Genomic DNA, 20,579 nt, shown 5'->3' on the forward strand with positions numbered 1-20,579 from the left:
GTGTGTCCGTGCCCGCCTGTCCCCGGCTCCGTGGGGACACGCTACAGCTCCCGGCGGCAGCCGGCGCGCTCCGCTGCCTCTGCCAGGGGGCTTTGACGCATCTCCGTGTCTCTGTAAATACTGGCGGCAGCCCGGGTCAGCCTGGAAGATGATGCAGTGCCTTGGTAAATGGGAGAGAGTATCCACCTCAAGGCTCCTGGCAGGCATGCCCAGTCTCATTTCTGCAGAGAGTGTCGTGCCTTTGCAATAGGCTGCACAGAAGAATTTTTCTGTGCAGCTTGAATGAAATGCTGAAGGTCTGGTTTCTGCTTCCAGCCAAGGCAAATGTATTGTGCTCGACTCTGCCCTCATTTTCACCCTACTCTATGGAGAGCAATCCCCTCCAATGTTGCAGAAGCCCAAAATCACTGGCTTGTTGATGCCAGCGGACTTGGCTCCCTGGTTACACCAAAGGAGTGCTGACACTGCTGCAGTGTGGGGTGTCTGGACCAGAGCAGACATCCCTTCTCTCAGGAGAGACAGGGCATGGTAGAGCTCCCTTTTTCAACTTTCTGTCTCCATATTGTCCTGCTTGAAACTGTGAATTTTAACCTGAACTGATGCTGTCTCATTTTGATACCTTTTCTCTGATTAATGCCCTGCTCCATTAAGCATCAGTTCTGATATCATGTACAGAGGAGGCACCAAAACTTTGCTCAGCTGTGAAGCTAAGGACAGTATTAAGTTTCCAGGAAAGCCAGCAAGGGGTGAAACAGCATTCATGTACAACACAGAGGAATGGCAGCAACTGACTACAAAAGTTACAGCAGAAGGACACTTTCTGTTTCTCCTTTTGTTTTGTTTTTTATCTTAGTAGTATGTAACATTCCAGTATTACTGATACCAATTATTTCTGTGTTCTAGATTGTGTATAAAAAAGTGAGTATGCAATATTAAGAAGCAAATACAATACAAGGTATTACGGTCTCCACCAAATCACAGCACTAGATTTGTCAGGAATGGGAGTAGAAATACATTTTAACTGCTTTGTACTCCAGGGCCAAACTTCAATACCATAATGCAACAAGAGCTGAGAGGTGTTTAGAGCTGTCTTTATCTATCTGCGAGTCAAATTAAGAAGAGAATTAAGGTATTGGATATTCCCAGGGAAGCTGTGCTCCCACAGTCTTGTTTTCCTGCTTGTGGGCTGCTACATGCACTTCTGACCTCCTGTGGCCCCACTGAGTATCCTCTGAGTCTTGTCATCAGGTCCTTTAACCATCCATGTAAACCAGAACTGGATCACGGACCTCTGCTCTCACACAGGGCCAAGAGGTGCTTCCCCTCCTGCTGACTGAGTACCTCAGCAGGTCAGCCAGAACAAGGCAGATGATAGTAGCAAGAGCATTGCCAATTTTCTTAAAGCCTCAGAATGGACCCTAAGACTGTAAAGTGCTACAGAACATCTTAGAACGAGATCACCTACAGTTCCTGCCTTGAAGCGTATGGGCAGAGTTACACAGTATCTGATGAGATCAGCTCCCACCCTGGATGTCTGTGTGGGAGTGAAGAGGCGGGAGCTCTCCTAGTTCCCAATTGAAGCTAGACACCCTGTATTAGTTTATTTGTATGGTGTTGTGGAGGCCTAATCAAAATTGGTTTGCCTTGCAGCTGGGCTGGAGCCATTGCTTGAGCAGTTTTGCCTTTGGGTCTCACCAAAATTTAGGTTGCTCACCAGGTTAGTCCTGGTCACTAAATCATCAAGTGTTTAATTCTCTGTGCCTCAAAGGGGAGAAATCTGCAAATCTTGTTTAAAGCTTTCTCCCCTCCTTCATCCCTTCTGCTTCTAAGTGTAGGTCACTTAACTCTTTATATCTTGTGATGTGTTAGCTCCCAGATCTGCCAAAAAACTCCAGCATTTTTATGGGGGTGAAGTCAGCTAAGGTACTATCTTCTCCCATCAGAGGCATGCTAGGTTCTAGGTCATTGGTTTTTTTTCTATTCAGCTATTACTTTTTCCATCCTGTTCTTTTTAAACAGAGCCCATTTACTAAGTGGGTTAGTTGATTCCTGATTATCTCATTTTTTTTCACAATTTCTTTTTCAGAATGGACACTCCTAAGGGTTTTCTAATGAGAAATCAGACCACAGTGCAGTAAATTTAAGGGGATTTTGCAGCAGTTATACCTTTCCCAGTCATCTTTTAGGCCCTGAAAAATAATGTATGACTCATCATTAACCTGTATTAGAAAATAAAACTGATTTTGATTAAAATATTCATACACAATCCAATACACACCAGTAAACTATTTTCTGATGCAGTTACATAAAATAATCATAACCCATTATACCTCGATGTTCTGCACCCTTCATACAGAAATCTTTACAGGGTGTGGTAACAGTGCTATTTAGACAATAGAAGAAACACTCAGCCTCCAGAGAATATAAAAACCCTTCTCCCTACTCCAGCTACCAGCTAGGCCTTCCAGCTCAAGCAGTTACAGGTCAGGAAGAGCTCTGGGGAAAAATGTTCCAGGTTCTAAGCACTTTAGCTGTGTTTGTGGCTGTTGGTCCCTGGACCTAATCACTTCCATGCCTGAGAAGCCCTGAAGAAATCAGAAGTAGTGCCCATACTTTTAAGGAAAGACACTGAAGAGCAGCATTTCCCAGTAGCCAGTTTGCCCAGCCAAGAAGCAAGACAGGATCAATATATTCCAGTCAGCTACTCCTCTGCTGGAAGAAATTCATTAGGTAGTACCTGAAGTAGTAAAGGGGAGAAATTGACTCCTTTGCTGAAGGAAGCAACTGGGAGATTAAAGAATGTGAGACAGAAGTTTTACTTCCCTCTCCTAGGAGCACTGGGGAGTATCCCAGCTCTTTGAGAAGCTGCTCTATTGAGGGCTTTCACTGGTTTGGCTTTAAATTTCTGAATTTAATAAATAAATATTAATAAATTTAATAAAGATTGAGGTCCTTCTGCCAGATATTTTCCCTGTATCTCACTTCTGGGAAGTTTTGCCTAGCCTAATAATTCCTCTTTAAAATATTCTCCTGCTACTTTTGCAACTTCTAATGGTTCCTTTTTTTTCTTAGAGATTTCTTTTCAGCTTTGAATTTTTCTCTTTCAACAGTTTGGAAACCATTATTTTTCTCTCCTGAGATTTGACACAGTGCAGGTGGGAGGGTGGATTGTAGATGGAGAGCTTTACATTTCTTTTGTGACAAGTTGGGTGCTTACAGAGCTCAGCAATAGCCCCCACACAATGTAACCAGCACAGAAGTTGTTTTTACAGTACACCACTTTCCAGTGCACTGTATCAGTAGTAGTGTAAGCTTCAAGTGGGTGTAAAAGTGACCCTGGGTGTAGCAACTATGTCAAAGCCAGGAGATTCCTTGTGGTGGATACTGCAGGATAACAATGAAGCAACTTTCTGCTCATTCTCCTGCATTCTCACAGCCTGCACAGTCTGTGGATGCACAGATGGTGCAGAGGAGGAATGAGAGGACAAACCTTACTCAGGCAAACCATGCATGCTTCTCTCTCCCTTCCATCTCTGAAAAAGATTCTTTGAAGAAGAAAAGGTTCCTCTGCTTTGAATTCCCTCCAGTTCGTCTATTTGTATAATAAAATAACTTTGTATTCTTGAAATAATAAGTAAAAGGTTGCAGTATTTATATCTGTGAGTATGTCTGGCAAGTTTCCTTGAGATAAATGTCATCTCAGATGTACATAATGTTTAGCTCGGCTGCTGGACAGCAAAGTGTGTCCTGCCAGCAAGGTCAGTCAGAAAGTAGAATCGTTTGCTTGGTTAGGTAATTTAGGGTCAAGTCTCTCAAGTAGTTATCTCCCTATGTGGCAAACTTGGAACAGTGCTGTCCAATATGAAATTCCTCTGCTGTATAAATATGTCGAGATCATTATAAATATAATGATGAATATAATATCATTATAAATATAGTGATTTGTGTCCTCTCTGTATTGATTTTCTTGTTTGGGCTAAATTGAATTAAAAAGGGGTCTTTTCTGTTTGGTTGGAATAGTTATCGTTGCCACAGAACAGTTGCTGATCCTGCAGCAGGCAATACAAAATTTGCCCTTTCATTACAGTTACACAAATCACACTAGAAGACTTTGGCTTTGTTTTCAGGAGGGGAAATCTCCACTGGTGTGCATCTCCAATGATGCACACAGCAATGGCAACTGTCTTACCCATGCTAGAGCTTCTCTATGCTCAGGATTTGGTTTAAAGTAGAGAATAATTCCTGGTAGGAATATGTTTACCCATAAAAGTGTGCAAGAGCCTGAGATGAAGGATAGTTACGCCTTTAAGGCCGATAGCACAGTACTTGGAAATGTGCCGTCTCAAAGATGTCTCTCCTGTGTGTCTCATTTCGCTGTCCCTCCACTTTCCACCCACAGGGAGAACAATATTTCCATTATCCACTTAACTTGAGGCTAATAATGCACTTGACACTAACACAGGCAATTTTTTCTAAGTCTCTACATAATGCCATAAAAATAATAATGAAAACTTTACACCATTAAGGCTCCTTCCAGAGGATGTCCTTAAAGCTGAATACTTGAACAGTAAAAGCACAGTTAGTGTTGCCTGGTAAAGCCTAATTTGGTATGCATATGTGTGGGCTTATTACTAAAACCACCTACAGAGTCTTGGCAAGGTGCTTTGAGTGGCTGTTTATGGGCTTCTATAACAACTTTTTTTTTTTTTTTTAATGTAAAAGAACAAGAGGAAAGAAAAAAGACAATCACCTATACACTTTTTGCCTGTTCCCAGCTAACAGTAGAATCAGAGCAGATCTCATCTTGCTCAAAATCAAGCCCAGATATAGTCCTTGAAAGGTAAGAATCTCTCTGATAGCTGTTTTTGCCTCCAGTGTCATTTCCTTTGGGGAAAGGTTTTACCTTCAGAGTCCCATCTCAGATGCTGTGGAAAACTTCCTTATCAGCAGTTGCCAGGTGAACTGTGATGTTTCCTTTGTTTGCAAATGACTTCTTTTGCACCTTAAAGCAGTTGAGATCAGTCAAGTTCTTCATCTGTCAGCAGTGTAACTTACTGAAATGAACTTAACCAGTGGGGGAGTCAGCCACTCTAAAGGGTGTTGCAGCCCACCTCCTGTTCTCTTGTTCAGGCAGACTTTTATTTAGAAATGCAGTAATTCAAGCACCAGTGTTCACAGAGTAAATCTTTAAAGTCATGCCCCTGTTTTGGATGGTTTTTCAGGGACAATGCCTCAGCCCTGCTTAGTGAATTGGTGCCTTTTCCACAGTGTATTTTCTCCTTATTGCTACGTGCAAGGCACTGGGCCTATCCCTTGTAAAAGAGTCAAACCCAAGGCCAGAAATAAGTATTTCACATCTCTAATGCTTTTCTGTGGTACCTGATCATTTTGCCCCAGTCTTAAACCTGAGGACTATTGAATCTCTGTTCCTTGTCCAACCTTTGACTCTTTCTGTATGCTCTCAAACAACCTCAAGTTGTGCCAGTGGAGGTTTGAAATGAATATTAGGAAAAATTTGTTCATTGGAAGGTTTATCAAGCATTGGAAAAAGGCTTCCTAGGGAAGTGGTTGAATCACCACCCCTGGAGGTATTTGAAATGTGTAGATTGTGACACCTAGGAACATGGTTTAGCTGTGGGCTTGGTTTTTCAGGTTAATGGTTGGACTTGATCATCTTAAAGGTATTTTCCAACCTAGATGATTCTATGATTCTCTGTCTTCTGAACCCTGTCTCCATCTGTCTCTTTTAGACATATTCTTCTTACCAAGATCTTTCTTTGTATCACCCCCACCATACAAGCCAGCAAAAGTCCCTTGGACACAAGAGAGCTCATGTTGCCATGCTCAGCTGCTGGAAGTCTCAAAGAACAAGTTCAGGAAGGAATCTCCATACACTCCAGCAAGTCTGTGCTGGGGCACAATCTGTACTGAATAAGTCTCTTCTCAGATTTTAGTTGCCAGCTGACTCTGCTAAGGATGTGAAATAGATTTTTTAAAAGAATGTTTATATCAGCCAAGAACTGGAAAATTTTCACTCAACTTATAAAAAGGGAAACCTCAAAGCCAAGAAGGACACCCTGACAAAAATCTTTACAAAGCAGGGAGGCACTAAGTCTTTTCAAGAAAATGTTTGCTACAAAGGGTTTTTTTAATCTGAGCAAAATATTCTTGTGCTCTCATTTATAGAAGCAATTGGGCTGCTTGAACTGTATTCCCTGTGCTCCCTGCCCCTTCTCTGTCCAGTAGAATAACTCAACCTGAGGCTGATACTCAGTATGGCTATTTTCTGCTCAGACAATTCAGGATTTTATGACGGAGTCACCAGCACAGTAGTACTTGTAGTGCAGAAGCAGCTTTGTGTACACAATGCACATACAGTGGCAGACGGATGTGTTATCATCCCAGGGATTTGATAGATAACAATGCTGCTGTAACAATGTAATTTTATTTTTTATTTTAAATACTGGACTCCTTTGCCTTCCTAGCCTTTAGGCTTCATTTGTATGTGCACCAGCTGTTTGTTACATTCTTGATGGCTAGGCCTTGGCATGATTTAAATGGCAACTGAGACTATCTCATGGTCTCCTGCCTTCAAGATTTTAATAAAAACAGCAAATAAATAAAACCTGAGAGTGAGCCATGGGAAAGAGCAAAACAGCTCTTATCAGTGTAGCATGCCAGTCCCATGGGTATGCATAGCAGAGTGCAGACTGTCAGGAACTAATTAGCTACAGCGTGGAGCTCCTCAGATCAGACCATTCTGTGTCATTGACATCATTACTTGCAAATACTTGGAAAACCATATTGATGCTCAAGGCATCTTCAGTGATCCTGCAAGTTCCAAGGGATGTGCTTTATGGTGTCAGTTCTGCTGCATCCCCGACCTTTCTTCCCCTCATGGAAGGATTGGATTGGATACTAAATATATCAAATTGTCCAAAACTTTAAGGCTACCATGAAAGCAAGCAAAACTGCTTCAAACTGAAGCTTTCCTTAAGTGAAGCTTAAAGTGGAAAATACATTTTGATAACTCAGGACAGATTAGACCACCAAACTCATATAAATACTCCTAAATCAAGTGTTTCAGGGCTTTACAATATACATTCTTTATCCACAACAGAAATTTAAGCTGAAACACAGTTCCACAATCCAAGCTTTGTGCATAAGACAAACATGTAATCTCAGAATTTAGAATCTAAACATGCTCCTTTGTGAGAAAAGGATAAAAATGAGATGGAGTGGTCTGGCCTGTTGCATGATGATATGATTTAATGATGACTTTGTCATCATTAAAACTTACAGAAAAATACATCAAGTGTGAAAGAATATAGTGCATAAAGAAAAGATACCATACTGGTAATGAAAAATATTATTCTATAGAAAATATCAACCATATTAAGAGATTCTTTGGAAGTCCAGTGAAGATGAGGCTCTTTTTGGAAAATTCAGGTTCTGTTGGAAAATTGGTCCATCCATTAAACAGTCAGGGTTCTAATGAGCCAGTCTCTTGTTTGTAACCACAGTTGAGTACAGAAAACCTACCTTCTACAAATACAGCTAAGTAAACAGAGGCCCTATTGGCAGCAACCTCCTATACATCCATGAGAAGGTAATAAAGACCAACAGGAGGCATTGGAGCATAAATCTATCTCTGACCGTAGTTCAGTAGTAATTTGTGCTGGCTGTTTTCCTTGACTTTCTTAAATAACATCATTAGATGTTTCTGGTTGTAAATTTGGTGCATTAAAAAAAAAAAAAAAGCAGATGTGGAAGCTAAATAATTCTGATTATATATTTGTATGCAGTTTATCAGTGTGTTCTGTATAATCACTTCCCACAAATTTTGAGATGTGGAAGAGAATCTGCCTTGCATAATCTTTTGCCTGTATTTCCTGCAAACTATAACTGGTATTTATTATTTTTATTTTTCCAAGAAGTGTTGTAACTGAAATGCAAAGACAAATATGTCATTTGACCTGCATCAGCAGTTCAGATTCATGGTCTTTACATTCTAAAACGCTGCTTGTTTCAAAGCAAGAAGCCAGTCTGAGATGAGTAGTGAAGCAGGATTTTCGTATTAATCTCAGGCAGCTAATACTTTGTTATGCCTTGAATATCTTTTTTTCCAGTTTAGTTCACCTCTTCTGGAAAAAGGAGAGTGGGGAGGGAAGTTATTTCTGTTCAGGAACCAGCTCACATTTTTCAAGCCTGTCATTTTTTTCTCTGAGCCTGTTGTGCTTTTTAAAGAGGAAGTCAGATATTTTGCTAAAAAAGAAATTTTCACCTTTGTTAAGAGCTAGACTGCCCTCTGGGAGAAATTAAGGCCTGACATCCTCATAAAAATGTTTCTGCAATGTAAGACAGGGTCTCTTTCATAAGGGGAAGTGATCAAGTTTTTCCTCTACCAGCCAAGTTGCAAAAGTGAAAAGATGGCAAGCATCCTTGCTTACCTCATCTCAGGGGGCATCCAGTCCTTTTCAGCTGACAAAACATAGTGGGAGGAACCCCATTCAACTAATGAAAGGGTCTTACCGTCTCCTTTGAGTCTGTCACACTCCTGGTATCAAGCAGTTGTCAGAGGAGCAGATCATCCACAGCACTTGCTGGCTCCCTATAGATTTGAATGTCCCAGATCCCTTAAATTTTTTATCTTAAATTAATGTTTGCTTTTACAGACTAGAAGGTGTTAAATAGCTTTGTCTAATATCACAACTCAAGGACAGTCTTTGATGCTCCTGCACATTACAGAGAAGCCCTGTGAGTGCTGTGCAAAGGGTGTGGAGAACTGTGCCTTCCTGCTCTAGGGTTCATTAGAGGACATGAAGTATGTGGTTCTGCTCTTACTGCAGCAGGGTGGACAGAGGCATCCACCATCTGAAAAGATCACTCCTCTGCATTCTAACCCTAATACTGAGCCTGCAGAGGGACAGGTGATAACTGCCTTTCCATAAGGAAAGAATCCAGGCAGAATATCAGGCAAACATAAATGGAGAGAAATAGTTGTATTTTGTGATTAAGTCCTCACCAACTGGTGCTTTGAACTGGTTTGGCCAAAACTTCTGGGAGCAAGAGGTAGAAGTGCTTAATGGAATTTTTTTCTGTTGTTCCTCCCACCTTTTTTGATATAATCACCCTCGAGTGGTGCTCTCACTGGAATAGGTAACAAGAAGGGAAGTGAAACTTCGGTGCTACTATGTTCAAAATAAAATGTGAGATGGCCATCAAAGCCCGTCAGCTGACAGGGAGAGCAGGGGAGCAGCTGCCTGGAATTAACACCAAGGACAAGAAAATTTCAGTATTTGCTGGAGACATGATCTTAGTTAGCTGGCTTCCAGGTGTCAGTTGTGTGCACACATCTTCCCAGGAGCAACTGAGATGAAAGGGGGAGAGGATGCCTTGAGAAAACCAAGTAGCAGCAGCCGTGGTAGAAGTACAAGTAGGAAGTGTGCAAAAGCAGGCCCCTTCTGCAGCCTTGTAACCCCAGAAAAACTGAAATAATAACCATTAAACCAAAGTTTGGAAACATTTTATGAGGGCAAATAATCTCTAAGTACAAAGAACTGCGGTTCTGAAAACCACACACATGTAAAACTGGTTTTATGTTTATAAGGGAAGGCAGAAACAGTTTCAAGCAATATTTGTTTTGCACTTAGAAGATACAGAAATTAGTCTGCTGGTGGTGTTGTAATGTTTATGTGCTTCTGACTTGTCAGGATTTACCCATAAGCAGCAGGAAAAAGTGTGTTACATGAAGCAGCAGGTTGAGTAACTAAATCTAATGTGGTTTGGCCAACAAGGCCTGAAAATGACCCAATGGTCACTCACTGAGTGATCACAAAGTACACACACACGAGATCAGAAGAAGAGGTTGCTTGTGCTGTGGGCCAAACCTCAGCAGGCTGAGATAACACTCAGCTGGGGTCCCACAGAAGCTTTATTGAGTATTTGGATACAGGAGTCACCACTTGTCTGCAAGCAGAAAGATCAGATCATCGCCATGGCGATTTTTTTCTATGACATAAGTTCTAGAGAACTGGGAGGAGTTGTTCTATTGCACCAAGAGATACATACCTTGTGTTTCCAGAGGTCAGTTTTCAGTGGGAATATCAGCATTCCCTGTATAGGTTCTTTTTTTACATTTTCAACTGCTGACTGTAATGAGGGCAGCTTTAACCATTCAATAGAGGTCCATCTTACTGCAACAGTAGTAGAGGTACCACTACTCTATCTAGGCAGAGGACTCTACCTCTAGGTACATAATAGACCTCTGCAATCAGAAGAGCTATATGGCTTGATCCAAGCTCTTATCATTCCAGCCTGCAAAAAGTAAGCCAAACCAAGATTTTATGCTGCAGTCCAGATAACCTGTTTCTGTTTGACTTGGGTCACATATAGACAAATATTCAGATCTTTGCCCCAGAAACCTTTAGAACAACCTAGACCAATGTGTTTTTGAAGTAAAAAAAAAAAATAAAAAATCTGGGCTTTCAACTAGGGTACAAGAATACAAGAGATATGAACATACAGACAACACACTGTAGGTCAAACCCTTACCAGGAAAAATATTCCCATAACCCTACAATAATAATATTATTATAATTAAGGGCTAATTTAAGGAATGTACAGTATTTACAAACATTAAAACTAGACAGAAGATACTAAGAAGATACTAAAAGGGAGATTAGGACAAAGCTAGGAGGTTTCTGGGCTCTTTCCTATTGTACTGAAGAGTGTGTTTGTTTCCTCTGATACCTCAGAGTAACAAATGCCATTCAGGGCCTACCTAGATGTTTTCTTGATAACAATCCCTGGAGAGAGGCTATCTCTAGTACAAAGCTAGAGAAGTTCTATCATCTTGTTCCACTCAAAGTCTACAGCATCTGATAAAGGAAGCCCATAGCAGCTGATGGGCCTGTCTCCCAGCTTAGCAGGAGTCAATAATGCTCTCTGTTCCCATGGATGTGGGAATTAGTCAAAAGCAGTTGTTTTGGATTACATGAATGAATCTCAGGAGTGTGGAGTGCTTTCTTGTAACATCAGAATAAGTCAAATTCAGTCCTCAGGCCAGTTCACTTCAGTTCAGGTATGAGCTGAGACCAACTAATATCTGTTCCTAAATTTTCATCCTCAAGACCAGGAAAGCTTATATCTAGAAGGATTTTGCTGAGACTCATACAGTCATTCATGGTGTCCAGGATAAGGCCTTCCATGAGTGACCGGTTTTCAGTAAAGCCAGAGGTTGTCAGCTCAGCAGAGGATTGCTTGGAAGTGTCATGAACTAAAGCTGGAGAGCTCGTGAGGGGCATATGGACCATGTCACTGGATTCTGTATTGAGCAGTTCTTGAGGAGAATCAAAGAGAGGGTTTTTAAGGGGTGTGCTGTTAAAACCCAGCAAGTCCTGGTTGTCCTGGAGAGGTGTGAATGGCAATTGAAGAGTTTTCACTGGACTGAAGTCCAGCTCATGACTTCCTTTGGCCAAGGAAGCAGACTTCCAGTGGTCAAGGACCTCTAGTGAAGGGGTAGTAGTGGCTGAGGCTTTGCTGGGAGTGGAAGAAATGGGCAATTTGCTGAAGACGTCCTTGACTGGTGTTTTAAAGGCCCCTTCTTCTCCCTGTGAGCAGCTGAGCTGTGAAATGTTCTCAAGGGGATGGTTTTCCTGGGGGAAGGGGTGGTCTGCCCCTAACTGGAAAGGGTCAAAGCTGCTGCTTTCTGGCAAAACAAGGACAGGCTCTTCTGAAGAAGGCAGTGCTAGGCGTTGTTTCCTTCTGGATCTGCCCACTTCCCGCCTTTCCCTCCTCTTTATAACTAAAGAGTCAGAAACTGCCTTAGATGGGGACTTCAGTGTGGTGAACTGTTTCCTCTCCTTTGTGGATGAGTCTGGGAGGAACAAGCTTGGCTCTTCCTTGACCGTTATGGTTGAGGCAAATGGGGATAGCCAGGGATCCAGCTGAGAGCCTTCTTCCTCCTTTTTACAGGCACCCTCAGGGAAAGAAGACAATTCCTCACCAGGCTGGGAGTTGTTCTCCTGTACAGAATGGGTTGGGGAAAATAAACCTTCATCACATTGACCCTCCTCCTTGACAGCAGCCGTGGGTAAAGAGGGTGACTCTTCTGCAGACAGTGACACCTACAATGAAACACAGGTGACATGCAGTCAGTAAGCATGGATCTAAGCTACCCAAAAATCCATGAAACAGGGGAAAGAAAAGAAAGATTGGCATTTAAGGTCAGCAGACAGGGTAAGAAGAAGATATTCAGGAAGCAGTAATTATAACTGAGACTGATCTCTGTGAAGTTGATAGAAAGAAGCCTAAGGATCACATGGGAAGAATTCTAGCTAAGTGACTGTAAGTCATACCCTTCAGAGCACTCCTGCTTTGAGAAACTTCTGGGAGTATAGGCAGAAGGAGAGTTGAATATTTCTGGAAAAAAATATAACCCCTTTGATTTTTTCTTACATTATCTAAATGGGAATAACAAAATGAATGAGGACAACTTTCCCAGAAACCATGGAAAAGGAAGAAAATGAGGTTATCAAAAGAAAAAGAGAACAGGAGAAAGATAAATCATAGCTGAAGAGAACATAAAGCACCAGGCATACAAAGGAAAATAGGATTATGGTTAGACAGGATGGAAGAAGCTAAAGCTTTACAATGTCTAAGCATACAAGAGCAGTCAGTGAGATGCCAAGAAAAAGATCTGTTTAATAGCTGTTTTTCTTGAACATTCACAGAATAACTGTGAACTTCACAGAATTAGCAAACAGGAGATACGGAAATCCTCTGGGAAGAGACTACATGAAAGCTATACTGTTTTGGAAGTTCCTTATTGTTATTTGTCTATAGAGCTATCAAAAATATGAATGTTTTAGGATCAGAACAAAGCCATTCCTCCCATTCTTCTTTCCTCACATCCCAGCAGTAAAGAAAAATTGTCTTAACCAAGCCATAGAGCCCCTTCCTCTAGTGAATTATGGAAACATCCTTAGAGCAAATAAATTAGGAGGTAGTAGTCAGGCTAGAGACAGTAAAGGATAGCAAGGATTATCACTGGCTAGTTCCTTGATAGGAGCTTGGAGTTTTAGAGCACCTAGTAAAGATGCACAAAGGAACCATGTGAAGAAAATGTTCATTGAAGGCAAGAGATATAGAAAGAACAAGTAAACAAAAAATCCAAACAAACACACCCCTCCTTAAAAAAATCCCCCCACCCTCCCTAGCGACCTCCTTGTCCCTCTTAAAAAAAATAAAAATAAAAGAGAACCACACTAACCCCCTCAAAACTCCTCGGAAAACAAGAAACCAACCTTCGGAGCAATGCACACACGCTTGTTGCTCTGCAAAGTCTCAGAGCTGTTAAGGGATGCTCCCTGTGCCATGGACAGAGGAACCTTCATGGAAGGCTGCAAGACAAGAGGCTGACTCAAAGGAAACTGGATTGGAACCAGGTAGGAGTTGACACGAGGAAGCAAAGGCTTCATCTTTCGGCCTGAAAGGGAGAAGAAGGGACTCACTTTTGCCTGTTCTCCACTGCTACCTCATGAAACCCAGGGACCTTACAGAAAGTCTTTCTAGACACCCTGAAAGAAACATTTGATCAGATCCCTTACCTTCTCTGCTAATTTTAAGGATACAAATACCAAGCCAGAAGCCTCATGAACAAGAAAATAACCTTTCATGTAGACCCTACCCCTCCAGCTGGGGCTCTCACTCCATTTGAGAGCCCAACACCCACCATCTCACCATCACATCCTCAGACACAATAACACTGCTTTCTATTTCAAACCTGACAGTAAGGAGCATAAAAGCTGGCAAACCAGGATAACACACTCCATTTGTATATCTAAAGAAATCTGGGGGAGAGCCCCAGATTTATTGGATTGATTCTCTTTGGCCTAGACTGATGTGGACACTTACGTGAATTCTGGGGTTCAGTTTTGCTTCCCATGTTCTTCAGAGGGTCTGGAAGACGACTCTTTTGTTGCTGCAGTCATTGTGAAATAAGTAAGAGGACATGGAGAAAAGAGAGAGGTTAAAAGAAAAGAATTCACATTTATTCTGCTGCCTCACTGAGAGCTGGCACCAGAGGTGTGAGCTGCACTAATGCAGAGAAAGCAGCTGTTAGCACCCAGCACTCGGACCAGCTCTAGGTCTGTGCCACTTGCTGGTTTGCAGCCATGCCATCCCAAAGCCAGCTGCCCACCAAAGGCTGTGTAGGAAAAGAGACAACATGACAGAACTGCTCCAGCTACAGACTCTACTGCAGAAGTGAGCTGGTTTTGGCACCCCCAGTGCCTGAGGAACAATGAATAGGATAGCTTTATTGTATACTGGAGGTCTGTACAAACCATAGACCAGATAGGTGTTCAAATGAAATAGCAGAGGCCACGATGGGATCAGAATTCTGAGCAGATGGAAAGAAGGCCAAGGCTGTAGCTGTGACAGAAAAGTGTTTGACTGGATACTTGCAAATCCATCACTGTTAAAACTGCTGAATGCAAGAGCAACAGCAAACAGGTTGATCCTTCCAGGAGTCACAATGCAGTGGCTTCCAAAAAGATAAAAGGAGCACAGAGAGATCCTATTCTCTCTGGATCTGAACCCCAAAACATATGGGAACTGTTGCCATGGAGATGATTTTACCAGAAATCTGTCTGGGCTTGTTCTCTGAAGCCTATTGGTGTCCATTGCAGCCTACTTCAGCAGTAGACTTCCAGGTTGCTCGAAACTGTCCAGCCTTACCAGCTAGAGAGAGACTGTACCATCTGAAGACAGTCAATCTTTGGCTAGACCCCTCTCCCCACAAAGGGTGTGCATGGAGTTGTATGAGTAGATGCAGCAGTGGCCCAGTCCCCCTCCCCAAGCCTGTTGTCCTTTCCTTCAGTGACTGGCAAGAAGAGAATGGAAGATCAAGCCCCGAGCCAGATGGTAATTCTTACTGATTCAGAATACTCAGGCGATGTTGGTGACCCCAAGTCCAGCGGCTGGTGGCAGAAGGCATTGAGCAGAAAAAAAATTAAGATGAAGTTATCAACCAAAGAGGGAGACAAATGGGACATTTTAAACTTGTACAATCTGAGCAAACAAAAGTTAATTCTACCCACCCACTGCATAAAACACAAGAGTCTAAACATACCTATATCAGATTCCCAAGCTCTATTTCCCTGACAAAATCTTCCTAAAATACCTAGTTGAGCTAGGAGAATTCCATCCTATGCCTGACTTATCAAACAGCATAGGAACACCTGGTTGGCCTCAGTGGAAATCTTTTTGTTAGGAATTTGAATAAGGCCCATGGGAAGAAGTCAAACAACCTGACTTATATTTGGCACAGCACATGAAGAATAAACACTTCCCATGAAGCTCCAGGTCAAAAGCACAGCCACAGCACCTTTTCTTTCAAATGCAGAGTTTATCTATTTGCCAAGTGAAGTGACTGATTCCAGCTTCTTCAAAGAGGCTGATGTCAAAGCAGCTTGACCTTACCATTAAAATAAGGTGCATCAGTCTAGTGTGGCATTTAGAAACTGCATAGCCTGTCCTATTTTCTTTGCACGAGGCAACTCACCTTAAATACCTGGTCCAATGTTAGGCAACGGTTTGCACCGGGGTGAATAGTCCAGAAGGAGATTTTACCATTGGCAGACGTCTCACGGACAAACATGTCATGAAGGGACAGGTTGTGCCGAATGGAGTTCTGGGGAGAAAGGAGTGAGGGAGAGGTTGAAAAGCAGTGGTTTTGTTATCAGCACAGCAAGGCCTACCTCAAAGATGGCTGCCCTAGCAGAGGGATTACATTCCAAAGTGCAGACAACATTGAACTTTCATATTCACAGCATACCCAGCCAACTGGACTCAAGACTGATGACCCTGTCATCAGTCTTTATTTTAGGTACTCTTGAGATCCCTATTCTCACTCCAGTGATTAAACATCCCATCATCTTGTTTAAGTAGGATGAGGCAAGGGATACAAGAAGTGGTACAGTGAACATCTGGAATGAGTGTATTTGGGGCGGAATGTTTAAACGAGCTTCCATCTTGCTTTGCAGGCTGGGGAACAACTTTTCATTTTGATCCAGAAGGCATGTAACATCACCCAGAGCAACTTGAGGGCCTTCTTGTTACCTTCCAACCTGGCTTAGCTACATGTTTAAAATAAGGGAAATGATCCTCAATCCAGGTATAGATGTCCTTCAGGGTCATGCGCTTCTTCTCTGTGCTGTTGATGGCAAACTGGATCATGGCCATATAGGAGTAAGGAGGTCGTTCTGACACTGAATCCTGCCAGGAGGAGGACACAGCAGCAGTAGGAATAGCAGCAGCAGCAGCTTCCTCTTCAGTCTGAAAGACAGAAGGGGTGATACATGAACATTCATGAAGCCGACAAGAAAGCCCATAGAACATCCCTGGATCCTCTGGATTCTGCTATTCATATCAGTAAAGGTCAAACTCAGGTTTCTTAGAGATAGTGATGCCTAATTCTTGCAAGTCTTCTGATCCACGTAGATTACTTCCTTATCAAAAGTTTTAGCACACACTCTTGTATTCTCCGACTTACCTTGACTCTTTCCCGCAGAGGCATCTGATTCTCTTTCTCTGTGTCTTCCTTCACAGAAGAGGGATTTAGCCCATCAGATCTCATCTTCCCCAGCCACTGGATGTTGGTGAGGCTGTTGTCCAACACAGAGCTCATTGTCTCACCACTGCCTGTTGGGATAACAAGCCCCCATAATAATCACAGAAACATTTAAGTTGAAGAAGTCCTCCAAGACAAGAGTCCAACCTGTGACCAAACACCACCTTATCAACAACACCGTGGCACTGACTGCAGTATACAGTTATTTCTTGATTTCTTGAACATCTCTAGGGATGGTGACTCCAAACCTCCCTGGGCAGTCTGTTCCAAAGCTTGACAACCTTTTTAGGGAAGAAATTCTTCATGGTGTCCAATCTGAACTCTCTTTGGCACAGCTTGAGGCTATGCCCTTTTGTCCTGTCATTTGTTGCCTAGGAGAAGGCAACCCTCACTACTCTACAGCCTCCTTTCAGGCAGTCATAGAGAGCGACAAGATCCCCCTGAGACTCCTTTTTCCCAGGGCTGAACACCCCCAGCTCCCTCAGCTCTTCCTCATCAGACTTGTGTTTCAGACCCTTCACAGCTACGTTGTCCTTCTCTGGACTCGCTCTAGCACCTCAATGTCTTTTCTGTCATGAGTGGCCCAAAACTGGAAACAGAACTCAAGATGTGGCCTCACCAGTGCCGAGTACAGGTGGACAATCTCTGCCCTTATCCTACGGCACATGTTATTGCTGATGCAGACCAAGATGCCATTGGCCTTCTTGGCCACCTGGGCACAACTGGCTCATGTTCAGCTGCTGTTGACCAGCACCCCCAAGTCCTTTTCTGCTGGGCAGTTTTCCAGACACTCTTCCCCTAGCTTGTAGCACTACCTGGGTTGCAATGCAACTGTGGAACCTGATACCTGGTCTTATTGAACTTCACACAACTGGCCTTGGCCCATGGATCCAGCCTGTCCAGATGCCTCTGCAGAGCCCTCCTGCCCTCCAGCAGATCCACACTACGACCCAGCTTGGTGTCATCTGTGAACTTCCAAGGATGTCCTTGATCCCCTCATCCAGATCATTGATATAGACAGTAAACAGGACTGGCTCCAGCCCTGAGCCCTGGGGAACCCCACCAGTGACTGGTCACCAACTGGATACAGCACTGTTCAGCACCTCTCTCTGGGCCCAGCCATCCAGTCTGCTTTAACATGATGAAGAGTGAACCTGACCAAGCTATGGGCTGCCAGCTTTTCCAGAATAATGCTGTGGGAGACAGTGCCAAAGGCTTTACTGAAACCCAGAGAGGCTACAAACACAGCCCTCCCCTCATTGTAACTCTGCTTTCTCACAAGTAACCCAGTTACCCTTCATCTCAGCTGTCAAAAGGAAGGCAGCAGTCACACTTCTAAAATATGGTATTACAACACTAAGATTATGGAAGGAATTCACCTTGAATTCCTGATTTCATGTGTAGTTGCCCAATTTCTGAAAAGACCTGCAGCCTTAAAAACAAACACTCAAACCAGACTATTGCTGCCAACCAAAACAGGACAATGTTGATCTAGTACTTCAAGAAATAGAAAGACTTAGCAAAAAACCCAAGTCAGAAGCTCAGACGTCTTCCATCAAAAAGATATGTCCACTATATTCCTTCAGATTTCACTACATATGCAAAGCTATGTAGATTATTAGAATCAAATTCATAGGTATTTTGTCATTAACAAAAAATTAATAATTACTGCATACCAAGATGCAAAGGCTGCACTCCTTGGCCCATTTCACATCTCTTTGTCTGTCAGGACAAAAAAAAAAAAACAACAAAAAAACAGGTAAAGGCTACATACTGTTGGTCTCCTGTTCCTGTCGAACCACAGGATCAACTCCTGAATGCCAGAGTGTTGTAGTGCCTGCAATACCAGGTGCCTGTGCAACATTCTTCTCTCTTTCTTGACTGTCTGCAGCCTTGATGGCTGCACTGGCTTTCTTCTCTGATGGGAGATGCTGCGATGGTGCTGGACCTGCTGAACGGGACGTGCCCCCACTGCTAATGAGAATGAACTTGTTGGGTCCATTTTTGCCACACTCTTTTCCTTTTGCTGTCAATGCCTCTATGATGCTCTGGATATCAGCATTTGTAGGGATGGCCACCACCTGTGTGTTGGGCATTGTAGGATGGTCAATTATCTTTATTCCCGCTGGGAATTTCTGCAGGCCACAGTCCCTTTTGTCTCTGGGTTGTCTGTTGTGTTGGTCTTCCTGCCTCTGCTCCTGCTTAGGAGCCTTTTCATCCTGACCTCTGTTCTCATCTCTTGCTGAAGTACTGGATTCATCGTTCTGTGGGAGGGTCAGTTTCCGTCTTTTGAGAATTAAGGGCCTGCGAGGGCTGGTCCTCATTATTGATCTATAATGTCACTCTCCATTGAAAGGGAGAGGAACAAATCCTGCAAAACAAAAGGTACAACATAAAGGGTGCAGCAAAACATCGCAAGACCTCCCACAGAGCAGACGTTCTCATCAGTTGCTACAAAGCTAGAAACACAAAAAGCACATAAAATTGAAAGCATTTAATAAGGCTGACAAGGCTACTGAAAAATCATAGTGTACCTCCTTAACCCACACTTTGTGTAAGCAGGATGGGAGAGAGATTTGCACAGTAGATAACTTCCATCATGAAGTACATAATAATGAGCAAAATGTGTATGTGCTTTACAGAAAGACTTATGCTAAGTCTTTCTGTAAGTCTATGATGTGACTTGACAAGCATCAGCCAGCAAGCTGGAGGGAAGGTAGAACATAGAAAGATCAGTGCTGATTCTTATGGCTGATGGCTCTAAGGAGCAGATTACAGAACCTGCATGAAAAGGGAATTTACAGGTGGTTTAAGATCTGGGAAGCAGAGATTATCCTGAACACTAAAAAGGCACAAAATAAATGCAGCAGAAGGTGCTTTAAGACAGACACCAAGTAAATGTGCTGCTCATTCCTATCGTAGATTTGTCAAGAACCAGGTAAATTCATCATTGGGCAGCATACAATTTAGATGTCAAACTTTTGGACAACAGGTGGTTTTAACTATAAAGCTGGAAGCAGAGGAAATAAAATTCAGAGATGCTGCTTGCAGGGTAAGATGCTGTGAAAATACAGCTAATAATGCCATCAAGGCTTCGCTGCAGCCTACGTCTTTCTACGAACTCTACTAGAACAATATGCAAATTGTATTTATTGTTTATCATTAGAGATGGGAAGCAGAATAGAAATAAATACCAATAATAAAGAGGCCTTTTGCATTGCTGGATTTGACGGCGTTAGCAAGTAAACGAGAAAAGTTTCAGTAGGAATCCCCTACATTGATGCAAAGCAGAGTCCAGCAGATAACAAGCTGAGCTGATACCCTACGTTCAGGGAGCAGACAGCCCTGCGATCATTCCACGCGGGTTCTGGCAGCGGGCACAAGCATGGCCCTTGGCTATCTGCTCCACCCCGCTAAGGAGTGATCCCGGTAGGACAGCGCCAAAAGAAGAGCCCTGAGCCAGCCTCCCATAGGCTGCGTTCCCTGCAGGAGCGCGTCACTTCCCAGGGAGGCTTCCAACTGCTACCCCGGTACAGGCCCGGGGGCATCGCCGCGTACCCGCGGCCCCGAGGGGGAAAGGAGAGCAGCGCCAAAGCGCTCCCAGCTCCTTCTTCACCCACTCCAGCCGCTGCGCCGCCGCCCTCGCCAGCAAGCTCACCTGCTCCCGCGGGGCCCTCCGCCCCGGGCCGGGCCTAGGCGCTGCCCTCTCCCGGCCGCCTAGAGGCCCTAGCGCTGCCCTCCGAAGGGTGCCGACCCCCGCCCGAGGCCCTGGAGTACCGCGGCGGGCGCAGGTCGCGGCTCAGCAGCTGCCCGGCCGGGCAGGGCCGACGCGCCCGGAGCGGCCCCGGTTTGAATTTGGCGCCCTGAGCAGCCTGGCCCGGTCACGTGCCGGCCTGCGCCAGTGAGCTGCGGCGGGGGCGGGGCCTGCCGGGCCGGGCCAATC

General features: G+C 43.6%; 1 protein-coding gene across 1 annotated transcript; it reads right to left on the minus strand.

Annotated features, from left to right (window-relative positions):
• Positions 1-9,510: 9,510 nt before the first annotated feature.
• Positions 9,511-20,503, minus strand: FOXM1 (forkhead box M1). Its single transcript, XM_015647741.3, has 9 exons — positions 20,295-20,503; positions 18,411-19,007; positions 16,559-16,707; positions 16,126-16,341; positions 15,569-15,697; positions 14,940-14,984; positions 13,918-13,984; positions 13,308-13,489; positions 9,511-12,128 (listed from the first exon to the last, which is right to left on the minus strand). Exons 2-9 carry the CDS (start codon positions 18,958-18,960, stop codon positions 11,070-11,072), a joined length of 2,397 nt encoding a protein of 798 aa, XP_015503227.1. The 5' UTR covers positions 18,961-19,007; positions 20,295-20,503; the 3' UTR covers positions 9,511-11,069.
• Between the last annotated feature and the right edge of the window lie 76 nt (positions 20,504-20,579).

The sequence above is a fragment of the Parus major genome, chromosome 1 (assembly GCF_001522545.3).
Source record: "Parus major isolate Abel chromosome 1, Parus_major1.1, whole genome shotgun sequence".
Taxonomy (NCBI): Eukaryota; Metazoa; Chordata; class Aves; order Passeriformes; family Paridae; genus Parus; species Parus major.

Excerpts from the sequence above, each read along its gene's own strand:
- FOXM1 (XM_015647741.3), bottom strand. The coding sequence starts at position 18,960 with ATGAGGACCAGCCCTCGCAGGCCCTTAATTCTCAAAAGACGGAAACTG. Across the intron at positions 13,985-14,939 it reads CGCCTGAGTATTCTGAATCA|CAACAAAAGAGTCGTCTTCC; the intron begins GTAAGAATTACC and ends CAATGACTGCAG. Across the intron at positions 12,129-13,307 it reads GTGTGTGCATTGCTCCGAAG|GTGTCACTGTCTGCAGAAGA; the intron begins GTTGGTTTCTTG and ends GTTTCATTGTAG.